This window comes from Elgaria multicarinata, chromosome 12 (assembly GCF_023053635.1).
Source record: "Elgaria multicarinata webbii isolate HBS135686 ecotype San Diego chromosome 12, rElgMul1.1.pri, whole genome shotgun sequence".
NCBI lineage: Eukaryota > Metazoa > Chordata > Lepidosauria > Squamata > Anguidae > Elgaria > Elgaria multicarinata.
The window spans coordinates 29,763,654-29,777,166 of NC_086182.1; the positions used below are offsets into that span (position 1 = coordinate 29,763,654).

At 46.5% G+C, this 13,513-nt stretch overlaps 1 protein-coding gene across 1 annotated transcript; it reads left to right on the forward strand.

The window, feature by feature from the left end:
- Positions 1 to 1,587: 1,587 nt before the first annotated feature.
- SCN3B (sodium voltage-gated channel beta subunit 3) lies at positions 1,588 to 10,601 on the forward strand. The gene is made up of 5 exons (XM_063139081.1): positions 1,588 to 1,654; positions 4,149 to 4,312; positions 5,075 to 5,300; positions 8,562 to 8,700; positions 10,538 to 10,601. Exons 1-5 carry the CDS (start codon positions 1,600 to 1,602, stop codon positions 10,599 to 10,601), a joined length of 648 nt encoding a protein of 215 aa, XP_062995151.1. The 5' UTR covers positions 1,588 to 1,599.
- Positions 10,602 to 13,513: the final 2,912 nt, after the last annotated feature.

Sequence of the window (13,513 nt, forward strand, 5' to 3'; positions counted from 1 at the left end):
TCTCCAATTCACCTGACATAATCAAGTCTGGGTGCATAGCAGGAGAATATTGCTCTGTGCTACTTTTTATAGGCCTTCAGAATCTCTTAAACCACATGTCTGAATAGGGTTGGAGTTGCTGTGGTGGCTGCCCTCCAAAATGAAGAGACCCAGCTTGCGCCTGCCACTAAACCTCTGGGCACAAGAACGATCACATGAGGAGAGAGGATTTCTCCGCATTTCCAGCTGTAGGAATGACCTCGGAGGCTTTCCAATGTCGGCGTTACGGGCTCATCAAAATGTCAGCATGATGGGCTCTCCCCCTCCCCTCCCCTTCCCCCCCCCATGCCCAGAGCCCTCCTTACGAAACCGCAAAAAGAGACGCATGATCGCCTGCCCAGCCGGTGACCTCTGGAACGATTCCAGCCACGGCTGGTAGCTCAACACCCCGACTGGCAAACCCTACAAGATTTAGGGGAAGGCATGTGGGGTCTGTGATAGGCAGGTGGCAGATCCTGTAACAGCCCACCCCCACACCGGTTCTCCAGGCACCCTGCCAGGCTTATTTCTGGTTGCCCCTCACCACCACCACCAACCCCGGCGCACTTGTTTCAAAGAAGGATTTTATTTTATTTTTTAAATGATTGTTGCTGTTGCATGTGTGTGTGTGTGTGTGTTGGGGGGCGGAAGGAGCTTGAAACAGAGGACGCGGTTTTCCTAGAAAGCTTTGCTTCTAGGCGTGCAGTCGCTTTGGAAAGAGGCACGCGGGATTTCGCGCGGTGGGCAAAGCAGGGAGGGGCCGAGGCGAGGGACCCCCCCCCCATTCTTCTTTCCCTCTTGAAGTGGGGGGGGGGAGGCCTGGCTCTGCCATGGAGAGCTCTGCGCATGCTTGGCTGGAGGGACTGCCCCCGATCCAGGCAGGGCCGGGAGAAAGAAGGCTGCGCCTGCCCGCCCCGCGCTGGCCTTCGGCGAGGCACACGCGGTGCCCACCCCAAGCCCAGCCAGGGCAGGACCGCGGCTGGGCTCCCGCGCGCCTTGCCGGCTGCTTGCGATGCCTGCTTCCCGCGAGGAGGCGCGGCACGGGCGGCAGCGGCGGCGCCCCCTTCCCGGGCGCCTGCTTGGGGCTGCGGGGCTGTAAGGAGCCCCAGCCGCTCTCCTGGGAGGAGCGCGGACGCGCCTCGCCTGGCGCCCGCGCCCCGCCGGCCGAGGCTGTCGCCCGGAGCAGATGCGGCGCCGGGGCGGCGGCGGCGGCGGCGGCTCAGCGCAGGGACCTCCAACGTGCCAACAGCTGGCCGGCGGCCGGGGAGGGAGGGAGGGAGGCGGGGAGGGGCCAGGTTGCGCCCGCCTGGCCCGCACCGTGGAGCTCTCCAAAGGGGCGGCCGCCTGCCGGCACTCTCCGTGGTGCTGAAGCGCGCGCTCCGGAGAGCCGCCGCCGCCGCCTCTTCCTCCTCCAAGTCCGGCTCTCTCCGGCGATCCCCATCCTGTTGATTGTCCCGTGTCAGCTTGCCAGCACGTGTGAATGCCAGAGAGAACAGGCAAGCACCGACAGTTGTGCGGCGAGGCAGCTCGACCTGGGCGAAGCACTGGGATCCAGGCGTGTCTTCCTCCGGTCCAAGAGCCATGGCTGCGCTGAGCCAGGTGGCCTACGGCGCCTCTCTGCTGGCGGTGCTGTGGGGTAGGTGCTTCCCGTCTCTAGCAGGATGCTCGGTCTTCCAAGAGACCGTCGGAATTCAGAAATCAGAGAGAAAGAGAGAGAAGAGAGAGATGGAAACTGGGGTGTGTCTGTGTGTGTGAGAGAGAATATTTTGTGAGCAGGCTGGCTCCGCCACGAAGTCATTAACGATAATTATACCTCGGCGGCACCTTGAGAGGGGTTGTCATGGCGAGATGTTGTGCACCGTAATTAAAAGCAGGGTGGTTGTTGTCGCTGCTGTTTTTCGGCTGGAAGTTGGACCGAGGCAGGGTGCAAATGTGGAGATCATGCCCTGGGGGGAGGTGGGGGTCATGTGGATCTACACGTGAACAATATCGAGTGGAGCCAATGGAAATATATATATATATATATATATATATATATATATATATATGCAGTCAGTTCCATATTAACTTCTTTCCCAAAAGAGAATAGACATTGTGCATCTTCTTTAAAAATAAATAAATAAAATCCCCTTGTATAAAATGTGGTTTTAGATGGCAGGGCATTTTGAAGTGTTGAAAAGAGAGAGAGAGAGAGAGAGAGAGAGAGAGAGAGAGAGAGAGCAGTATTTCTTTGTTTGCATTTAATTCAAGAAACAGAGCGGCCAGATTGAAGCCGGTGGTGCTTCACTTGATCTTTGGGTTTGAGGCTGTATCTTAAAATTTCGTAGATGGGGTGGGAAGCCTAGCAGAGAAACAGACCCTACTGCATTTTGTGAGCTCTTTAACAGAAGAGGCAGGATATGCCCTCTTTATGCTAATTGCTGGGAAACATGAGTCGGAGGGTGCCTTGCTTGTGGGCTTCACACGGGCAGTGGGTTAACCACTTTGTAAACAGAATGCTGGACTAGATACGGCCTTCGGTTTGATCCAGCAGGGCTCTTCTTATGTTCTCAGTCCATCTCAAGTCATCAAAGCCAAGAGAGGAGTCATTGGGAAGTACCGCAGGGAAAGGATTGTGCCTTGTTGTAGAATAACATGTTTGTGAGAGCCCAGTTTTGGTGTCAACCTCATTGAGAGCAGCTCTTAAGTGATCTGATGCATGGGAGCATGTCCACATGCCACAGCGCTTAATATTGTTCTGCCTTTCCCTATCTCTGTAAAACCCTAGGATGGGTTGGGTGTGTATTTGATTTTAAAACAGCTCCCTTCCCTTTTCTATAATGCATTAGCAATGATCATGTATTTTCAACATTCACACATTTGCATAAATCATGTGATGGAGGTGCAATAGTGCTTTTAGAGTCTTATGTAGAAATGCCCTTCCATGTAAATGAAGCTCTCAAGCAAAGCTGCAGCTTCTGGGATGTCTTTCTTTCGTTCGTTCGTTCGTTCGTTCGTTTGTTCTTTTCTTGAGCATTGTGGCTCTGGGGATAAAGCAGGCAAGTTCACTTAGCACAAAGAAATGGCCACTGTTGAATATTATTTGGAAAGGGTACAATAAGTATTATTGACATGCCTGGCTGTTAATCTCTAAGAAAGAAAGAACCTCCAGACCGCTGAGCAACGTTCACTTTCATTGCCACAATATTGGGATTTTTCTTATGTGGATTGTGTTGTGGAGGTCTAGCACCATCCTGGGATAAGAAAGAGGCAACGATACCTATTCTGGAGCTAACACTAGAACATGCATTTCAACTCCTGGTCTTGGAGAAGAATGGTGACGAAGAGCTCTGTTGAGTCTTGGAGATTACACACACTATGGGAGGGCAAGGTTAGCTTTTATTAGACTATTTTATCCTTCAAGTTTTATGCTGATCTTTTAAAATATTGTGAGCTTTCATGGTGGAGCAGCCTATAAATGTAAATAAATATAAAGAGCCAATGGAATGGCAATAACTAAATATTCACATAGAGCTTCCAAACTTTGCCTTTGCACAGTGTGCATTCTCACGCAAGTTCTTTGTAGAAAGGCAACCTTTGCCTTCCAGATGAAAACAAACAGAACTTGGTGCATTTGTGTGTGTGATTAGCAGTTCTGGGTTATATAATTTCTGGTTTGTTGGCTGCGTGTCACATGTGTACTGACACCTAAATGTCAGTTTCAATTTTAGCCCAAATAATTAAAGGGAGTTTCAGCAAAGGCTGACATATCAAAAGGTGCAAATTCAAGCTGGAGGAAAGGGAGGGGACATAAATCTGGGAAGTAATAGTCAATTCAGCATCTAGCTTATTATTAAGTACAGATTATTTCTTGAGATGAGTGCAGAGAGGAAAGCTTTTGCAAATCCTGATACTTAATTCATTCTCAATGAATGCCAGTGATGAATTGAAAGCTTTATTTTCATTGAGAAATAGAAGAGACTTGAATAACAGATTGTTCCCTGTGTCGCCCCATCCCTGTCTCTGTGTTTGTGGTCCTATCTGCTTTATCCCAACTTGGAAATGGGTCTGTCTTCCAATTTAACACATTCACATGTGCAAACTGGCTGCTGCTCCTTCCATGTCCTGGTGCCACCTCCATTCCTCTCCAGTTGGTATCTGCTCTGCCGTTTGTGTCGAAGTGCCGTCGGAGACAGAAGCTGTCCAGGGATCACGCATGAAGCTGTTGTGCATTTCTTGCATGAAGCGAGAAGAGGTTTCTGCCAACACGGTGGTGAAATGGTACTATAAGGCTGAAGGAGGCAAGGATGTGCCTGTAAGTAACTCATTGGGTGACTGGAGGTACAAGCATGGGAGGTGAAAATTAGGAAAGGACTTGGGTGGTGGAGCATGTTGTTCCCTTCTTTGGCTAGAGAAATAAAGTGAAAAGGAGGAAAATCCAGCAATGGGTAGCTGTTTCTGTGGGCTACTCTGAATAAGCTGGTGTGTTTGCATTGTAAAGTTGTGAGCTCAGTGGCAGATAAGCGGCAAGTAGCACAGACTGAATTTCTTCCACAGTTCTGATCATTTCTTTTTTAAGCTACTAGCCCTGATGGTTGTGTGCTCTCTCCAGTATTTGAAGCAATAAGCCTGTGTGCATCAGTTGCTGGGGAACATGGGTGGGAGGGTGCTGTTGCACCATGTCCTGCTTGTTCATCCCTGGCCGATGGCTGGTTGGCCACTGTGTGAACCAAGTGCTGGACTAGATGGACCCTAGGTTTTATCCAGCGTGGCACTTCCTATGTTCTTAAGATCAGGACAGGCCACCTGAACAAAGAATCCATGTTATTGTCAGAATGCTACTGTAGCAGATGCTCCACCACCAACTCAAAAATATCATCTCTTGGTGTTCATTGAGGCCCATGTCTCATTCTCCCATGTTCTACATTACTGATACCTTGCTTTCTTGTTTAAAGGGCACATAGAAAGATGGGGGGAGCTTAAGATATATGAGTGCTGAATGCTCTGAAGATACAAATTTCTAAAGGAGCACACTTCCACAGAATGACGACATTCTTCCTTTCTCTGCTCCCCACAGATCTATGAATACAACAATGAGAAACGGGAACTTGAGAGTCACTTCCGGGGACGGCTCCGATGGAATGGGAGCGCCGACATGCAGGATGTATCCATCTCTGTGCTCAACATCACTCTGAACGATTCGGGGATCTATACCTGCAACGTCACCCGAGAATTCAACTTTGAGGCACACCGGCCTGTCTTTACCAGCTCTACACTGATCCATCTCACAGTGGTGGCGGAGGGTACGGAGGATGATGAGACAATCCCTTATAGAGTTAATACTGGTGGTGTCTCTTACCAGTGCAAATAAAATGGTGATGCAGAAGTTGGTGTGTTTATATGTGAGGTAACTGAGAAGATGATGAACTTTCCAGGTTTCAACTTGTTTCTTTCTTTCACTTCCGCTGTTCCTATAGGGACTTAGAGATCCGTCAAACATCAAATTAAGGATGATTTTCAAGGTGGCCCAAAGACACTTGCTATGTGGTTGGTTAACTACTGTATGTGTGGTGCTTTATAACCCTTATGCCATACTGCTATGTGACAGGGGGAAGGGACCTCTCCAATTCAAGCTTTCTTTAAAAGTCTGCACTCAGTTTTAAAACAAGAACTGGGACTGCAAGTTTAACTGTTAAAAGTTATCAAAACTTTGAATGCACTTGGTGAGTCACCCATTCTTCTCTTCACTGGCCATGTGTTATGAAGGACTCATCTGAAAGACCCCCCTACTTCAAAATGTTGGCCTTTGCTCATTGAATTTCTAGCACACTTATTTTGCACTCATTTAGAAACTATTTGTAATATTTCAGAGTTTTAAGATACTTCTAGTTCAGGGCTTGTTTACCTTTAATGATGATACTGCTTCTTACTGATACTTAAGAACATAAGAAGAGCCATACTATTTATTTAAACTTTTATATCCCACCCTATATCACATCACAAGGATCTCAGGACGGCATACAGATAACATCATAAATATAAATTAGAACAATAGAAATACAATTCTAAAACCAATTAAACCATTAATATGTTAAAAGCAATATGAAATTTTAAAACAGTAAAATCCATCTATTCCAGCACTCACAGTGGCCAACCAGCTGTCAATCAGGGAACCACAAGCAAGACACAGTGCAACAGCACTGTCCCACCCATGTTCCCCAGCAACAGGTGCATACATGCTTACTGCCTCTGATACAGGCGGTAGCACTTAGCCATCAGGACTAGTAGCCATTGATAGTCACCTCCTCCAGGAATTTATCCAACCCTCTTTTAAAGCCATCCATATTGGTGGCCATCGCTACCTCTTGTAGAGGCAAATTCCATTTTTAACTATGCACTGTTTGAAGAAGTCCTTCCTTGTATCTGTCTTGAATCTCCCACCAATCAGCTTCATGGGAGGACCTGGGTTCTAGTATTATGAGCGACAGAGAAAAGTGTCTCCCTATCCACATGTTCCACACCACACATAATTTTGTTCCCCTCTATCATGTCTCCCTTTACCCTCCTTTTTTCCAAGCTAAACAATCGCAGTTGTTGCAAACTGAAGTAAGTTTTTTCTCCTGATCTCCAGTCATCCTAGATCTGTTTTCAGTTCAGCACAATGTTCATTACACAGTATCAACAAAACTGGGCTCATCAGGCTAAACGATCATCACCAGGCTAGGCTGTAATACCTTGCTGAGCATGTCATAACTTCGATAGAAGAACTACTGAATGGTTGTTGAGCTACAGACATCTTCCCCATCACATCCCCTTCCTTACGCTATGTGTGTGTATTCTCTCCCCCTTCACTGCACCTACAGCTGTATCTCCCTTTCTCTCTGTTCTCTTCCTCTCTGTTCTTTCCTTGCTGAAGATCCCTCCCTGCGTTGCCTCCATTTCTTGGTGCTTCTCCGTGTTTCCTTGTCTTCAGCACAATACTGAACATCTGCAGATGGGAATTGTAAAAGGAACAGGAAACTCAAGGACAGTCTTAGCAGGTTCCAGGATGAGCATAGACATGGCTTTGTGTCCCAAGTGAAGTATGTCGTCTGAGCAACTCTGCATGTCTGAGCATGTGTTACAGAGAACATACAGAGGAGGCACCTACAGTGCATGTGTGGATGTTGCCAGATGTATAGTAGTTGGGATGGGTGGTGACACAAGGCCTTTTAAGAGACAGTAGCACCTCAGTTGTCTCACCCACGTCTTGCGGTGATCTGAAGTCACTGGCCTCATCTACACCAGTGGTTCCCAAAGTGGGCAGTATTGCCCCCTTGGTGGCGGTGGGATTGCATAGGGGGGCGTTAAGAGGCAAGGAAGCAGCAGGGGGCGCTCGAGGTGGTCTTTTCCGAGAAGCACCTCTCCAGAAGGTCTTAAAACCCAGGGATACTTTTATGGGAGAAAGTAGTTTGGTCCTAAGCTATATAGGGGAAGAATCCACACATGTATTAATACTATTTAAGAAGAGTCCTTTTAACGGTGAATTGAAATATTTCAAAAGCACCAAAACACTAATGAAGAGACATACCCTGCTTGGTGTGCCCCGCCACGCCAGCTGCAAAATGGAGGCGTTCGCTCTCTTTTCCCTCCCTCCCTCGGCAAGCCTGTGGCGGGTGCTTTGGAATCAATATTCCATTAATTGTTACTGTTTTGAATTTTATTGTTATTATCTTCCTTAGTGGGTCGTTGAAAACCACTATTCTGAATAATGATTTTTATAGTGTAGGGTAGGGGGCGCTGGTCATGAGTTTGTGGAACCAAGGGGGCGGTGACCTAAAAAAGTTTGGGAACCACTGATCTACACCAAGCAGAATATTGCACTATGAAAGCGGTATATAAAAGGCAGGAGCCACACCAAGCAGGATATAGCGGTATGAAAGCGGTATATGGTATGTGTCAATGGGCCCCAACAATTGTCAGCGCACTTCAATACCACTATAAAGCAGTAGTGTGGCTCCTGCCTTTTATATACCACTTCCATAGTGCAATATCCTGCTTGGTGTAGATGAGGCCATAGTCTTCACTGATGTAGCTTCGCAGCATTCTTGCTTATCCAGAGGCATGAGGATCTAACTTCTTTTGTGTCAGTGGTCGATCACAACGCACACTTCGCCATGTTTCGGTTGAGTGTTCTGTTAAGATGGTGAACAACCAACATGGCCGCTGCCTGTGGAAAGGATGCTTTAGAAATTTTAATGTTTAAACACTTGTACTTTGAGTTAGTGGGGGCGGAGGAGGAATCAAGAAGTTTGCAGTGCCTGGGAATGTTATGCTTTTGGGGTCTAGACTGCAAGATGGCAGTAATTTTCCAACTGGCCCAATTTGTTCCAAAAGAACCACTAAGGATATAAGTGCCTACTGAGCTGATTCAGAGCTTAAAGTCCAAGCGAGAAAAATGCTGGCAACTCAACTGCTGCATGACCATACTTCGATGCAAAGTAGGGCACATCCCACGGGGATGGATTTACTCACCTGGAGTTCGGAATGCCTCAACGATCTCTTCCTTTCTTCTCCCTATATAGCGAGAGAGGACTTAACATCTGTCGTCTCTGAAGTCATGATGTATATTCTCTTGGTCTTCCTCACTTTGTGGCTGCTGGTGGAAATGGTGTATTGCTACAGGAAAGTCGTCAAAGCAGAGGAGGCTGCTCAGGAAAATGCGTAAGTATGCAAAACCCCGGCCTTCTGGCAAGGTTGGCCCAAGATGTTTTAGTGCTCAAGGCAAGGGACAAAATGGCACCCCCAAGCTCCCCATGTGTAGAGGTGCTGACTAGATTAGCAATTGAACCATAGTTCACCGCTGGCTGCTGCTATCACATCTCAGGGCAGCAGGGCTGCAGCGCAGACTATGTGGTACATATACAGTTCTGGCCTCCAACACTTTCCCCTCACCCACCCTTCCGAGGTGACCACTTTACTCTGCCTAATGGTAGGGCTGGTTCTGTATTTTGGAATAGGACAAAAGGAGAAGCAAACCAGAAATGCATCAGAACTGCTAACAAATCTTGCTCTCCACTGCTCTACAATAATTTTAATATCTATGGACTCATTGCAGCTTCATATCTGTATGCTTTAACCATTCCCAAGCATAGGAGAGCATTTACCTTTGCTCGCTTTAATGTGTTGCCATCAGCATTACTAGAAGGGCGATTTAGTAAAATCCCAGTTAATGAATGGATCTGTCCCTGTGGTTCTGGAGCAATAGAATCTGTTGAACATGTCATTTTGCATTGTAACATGTATGAGGAATGCAGAAAAAAGTTACTCTTTCCTTTATTAACAGCCTTTTCTGGATATAGCCCCACAACGTTGGTATTAATCTGTTTAAGGGATGTGTCCTCCCATATTACTGAAAAGGTCTCTAAGTTTCTCATGACCCCAATGCAAATTAGAAAAAATAACGCTGCAATCCTTCTGAGAGAAGGAACTCACCAAGCTGTATTTTGTTTTTATGTCACTTTTTATCTATCCTTTGCATGTTTTTGGTGTTGATTTTGCTGGTCTGTGACCGTAATAAATTACAATTTGGCTCAGAAATGCATCATACCAGCATGTGCTCCAGTCCAGCTCTTTGTTGCAGATGTGGTAGCTGTAATGCAGACCTGGAACGCCCTGTCTATAAGGGGTTATTTATTTATTTACAATATTTATATACTACTCCCCATCCAAAAGATTTCAGAGCAAGGGACAACAAACATAATTAAAGAATAAAAACACCATATAAAAAAATACTATTTTTAAAAGAACAAAGTTGTGATAAACCGCAAGTTCTGGTAAAACCGTGTCAGGTCATTCAAGGAAAGTTTCCTGAAATGACGTTTTCAGGAGTTGTCGGAATCAATACAAAGTTGGTGCCTGCCTGACCTTTAAAGTCAGGGAATTCCATAGGAAGGGAGCCACCACACAGAAGGCTCTTCTGGTGGAGCATAAGTCCATGTGGAACCACCAGGAGCACGACCTCAGTTGGCCTCGGTGACCGGGCAGGTTGATAAGGGAGAAGGCACTCTCGCAGGTAACCTTGTCCTGAGTTGTTTAGGGCTTCCCTACACCCTTCCCTGAAAGTTTACCTCTCCATATGCCTCCATATCTCCATTGGAGTGAATGGAGATGACCACACAGAAGGTGTGTGTGTGTGTGTGTGTGTGTGTGTGTGTGTGTGTGTGTCAGTCAGAGCTCACACAGAGGGTTTTGTATTGGAGCAATGGACATATGAAGCCTTCTCATACTCAAATCAGCCTCATGATCAATCTAGCCCTATATTGTATCATCCTGTTGTCTGACTGGCAGCAGGACTTTCATCTCAGGCAGAGGTCTTTCCCTGCCCTGCTGAGGCTCCTCCTTTCAACTGCCATGGATCAAACCTAGGATCTTCCGCATGTAAAGCCTCTCTATGCTTTACCACTGATGTACAGACCTTCTCCCCGTTAAGGCTTTTTAAAATTAAGTTTGTGGCAGTTTAAGCTTCTGCTGGCAATAATGTTGTCTTCTTGATCTACAGCACGGACTACCTCGCCATACCTTCGGAAAACAAGGAAAACTGTGCAGTGCCTGTGGAGGAGTAGAAGATGGGACCACACAGGGGTGCCATTTGCAACACAGGTGGGGAAGCTCTGGGTAAAACAAATGGTTGGCTGCCATTGAGGTCTGTGTACAGGGGACCATTGGTCAAGGAAACTGCTGAGCTTTCTGGAAATGGGTGGACAGAACAGTTGTAGACTTAAGGAAGATTGGTGGTGGTCGCTGCACATTGTGTCTGGTGGGGCAGAGGTCAGGGCCTCAAGATTCTGTTGAGATTGTCAGAGGAGGGCAGGTGAAAATCATGTGGAACCAATGGACCTGGATGTGGAGAGGAATTTCTCTATCACAAGTGGGTGGGGAAGACACCCAAGGTCTCTGCCCCATTTGATCCAAGTCTAGAGCTGCCTCTTGAGTAGACATCTATAGATAGGTGTGTCACTAACAAGCAACTCCAGTAGCAGAATGAACTGGAATTATTAAGAGTCTCAACTCCATAAGTTTTGGCATACTGGGTATCTGGAATATATCACTTTTTTTAACTACAGGAACACAGAAAGGGTGCAATCCTATGAATGTTTAGACAGAAAAAGGTCCTGCAACTCCCAGAATTCCCCAGCCAGTATGGATGACTGGGGAATTTTGAGACTTGTAGGGCCTTTTTTGGGGGGGGGGTCTTACCCCAGTTCACCCCCATTTCTTAATGCAGCTCAGGGGCAGCTGATAATTACAAATTTGGACAAATGTGGATAAATAAGGAGGCTATACTCATATGTGGTTGCAAAGGGAACGGAGGGAATACGAGCATTTGTCAAATGTTGGCTGCACAGATTTGGATGCAGCACTTGCTGTAGAATCCAGAATACCTTTGAGCAAGAAGAGTGTGTGTACCAACCATTTCCGTGTCTCCTCCCATGAGAACATATACAGGGCTTCACTTTAGCTCAGCCTTCCCCATATTGTTACTCAGTGATGCCTATTTTTCACAAAAACAGTGGCCCATGTTGATGACGTTAGTTTGGCAAAGGATAGCTGTGAAAGGTATTCTAGCTACACGGTGTATATTAATGAGCAATTTCATTTAGCCACATGTTGAAATCTGGCATCCAGGTCATTTCTGGTATCCTGGTCTCATTTACTGTATTTAAAGAAACGAAATCAAGCCAACTGTAATTTCCTGTGCTTGAAAGAACATCAGAACTCAGTAGTCTTCTGAAAAATAGTATACCATGAAAACAGGGCAAGAAGCAGAGCCTGTTCCCCAGCTATATCTAGAGGTCTGTAGCTTTTCTACCAACCTACATTTTGGGATTGGTTGCCTAACAAAATGCTTTAGAGTAAAACAACAGGCACAGCCTTCCCTGTGTTACGGCGTCACATTCTGCATACATCAGTATGAACTGGTGAATATGAAAATGATGCTAATATGGTAGGTCCCCTACAGGGAAATGTTGGAGGGGACATGCATGCATTTCCTAGAGATGAGGTCCAAGTGGTCTTACTATTGGTAAAGCAGCAGTTTCTGCAGCTGAAACGCTGCCCACGGCCTGAGTTCGATCCCAGCGGAAGCTGGTTTCAGGCAGCTGGCTCGGGTCGACTCAGCCTTCCATCCTCCCGAGGTCGGTAAAATGAGTACCCAGTTAGCTGGGGGAAAGGTAATAATGGCCGGGGAAGGCAACGGCAAACCACCCCGCTATAAGGCCTGCCAAGAAAACGTCAGCGAAAGCTGGCGTCCCTCCAAGAGTCATTAATGACTCAGTGCTTGCACGAGAGGTTCCTTTCCTTTCCTAGAATACTCTAGGTGTGAGATGCTTAAAAGCAAGAGTAGGCAATCCCAAAACTAGGTATCGGAGAATATGGAGTGTGCATAAGCACCTGTGTATGGATGCATGTGCTGGATACCGTACTCAAGTCATGCATTTTACCTATACAGGTTTTCCCCCCAAACTTCAAAAAGCAGAAGATGAATCCCACCCACCCAATTTATCTTGTTTTCAGGGAGTCTGCAGACGAAAGGACTACGTCACTGCAGGCGGGTTTGCAACAACCCAGGACCAAGAGGAGGAATCATAAGAAAGTGTAAATTCATTTCCATTTGCCTGGGACATTACGCAGCTTAGAAGTCATGGCTCCCATCTTGAGCTATCAACCCATTTGCTAAAGACTCTCCTTTGAGGCATGCTGAGTCAAAGGGGGTAGGGGTGGAGCCGCTTCTCCGTCACCATAATCTCAACAGCTTTGTAAATACTAACTCATTCCATCTATCGATAACACAGATTTTCCTTTGGGTGCTTTCAGACGTCACAGCTACCCCAGGGCAATGCTTCCCAGTGTTGAAGCGATGTTCATTTAACTGTCATCGGCGTTAATTATAATAATGCTTCAGTGGCATCATAGAAAGGTCTCTGTATGTTCCTGGGGCTACCAGTTGAGTGGATATCTTTTGGCTGATCACTGCAGAAACAAATGAACATCCAGGCAGGCGGAATACAGTGATAAAAGCTGTACCTGAAACTGTGGGGAAAGGCTCAGGAATCAGGTTGAGCCTTGGGGTAAGAATGACATCGGAAAGCACCCTCTATTTTCATAAAATGCTAATTTCATATTGCAGCATTCCATGGTATATGTCACAATACTTGTTCAGTGTGAATGAGACAAGATTAAATTAACTTAGTCAGGTATTCAGTGATTTAGCAAAACCCAAACACCAACCTTTCAGAAGAACGCCAGCAAGATACAGAAGGCAGCTACAAATAACCACTTTACCAAACACCTGCATCTGATGTACGTTATATTTTTCTTAGTATCTGGCAGGATCATAAAGGTTGCCCAAGCTGCCCAGGGCAAGGGGACTTAATTCAAGGCAGTATGGACTCCTCAACCAGGCTAGGTGTCCTTTGACATACTCAAGAGGTTGAAGTAGTATGGCAAACACTTCTTGGATAGAATTATGGGTCGG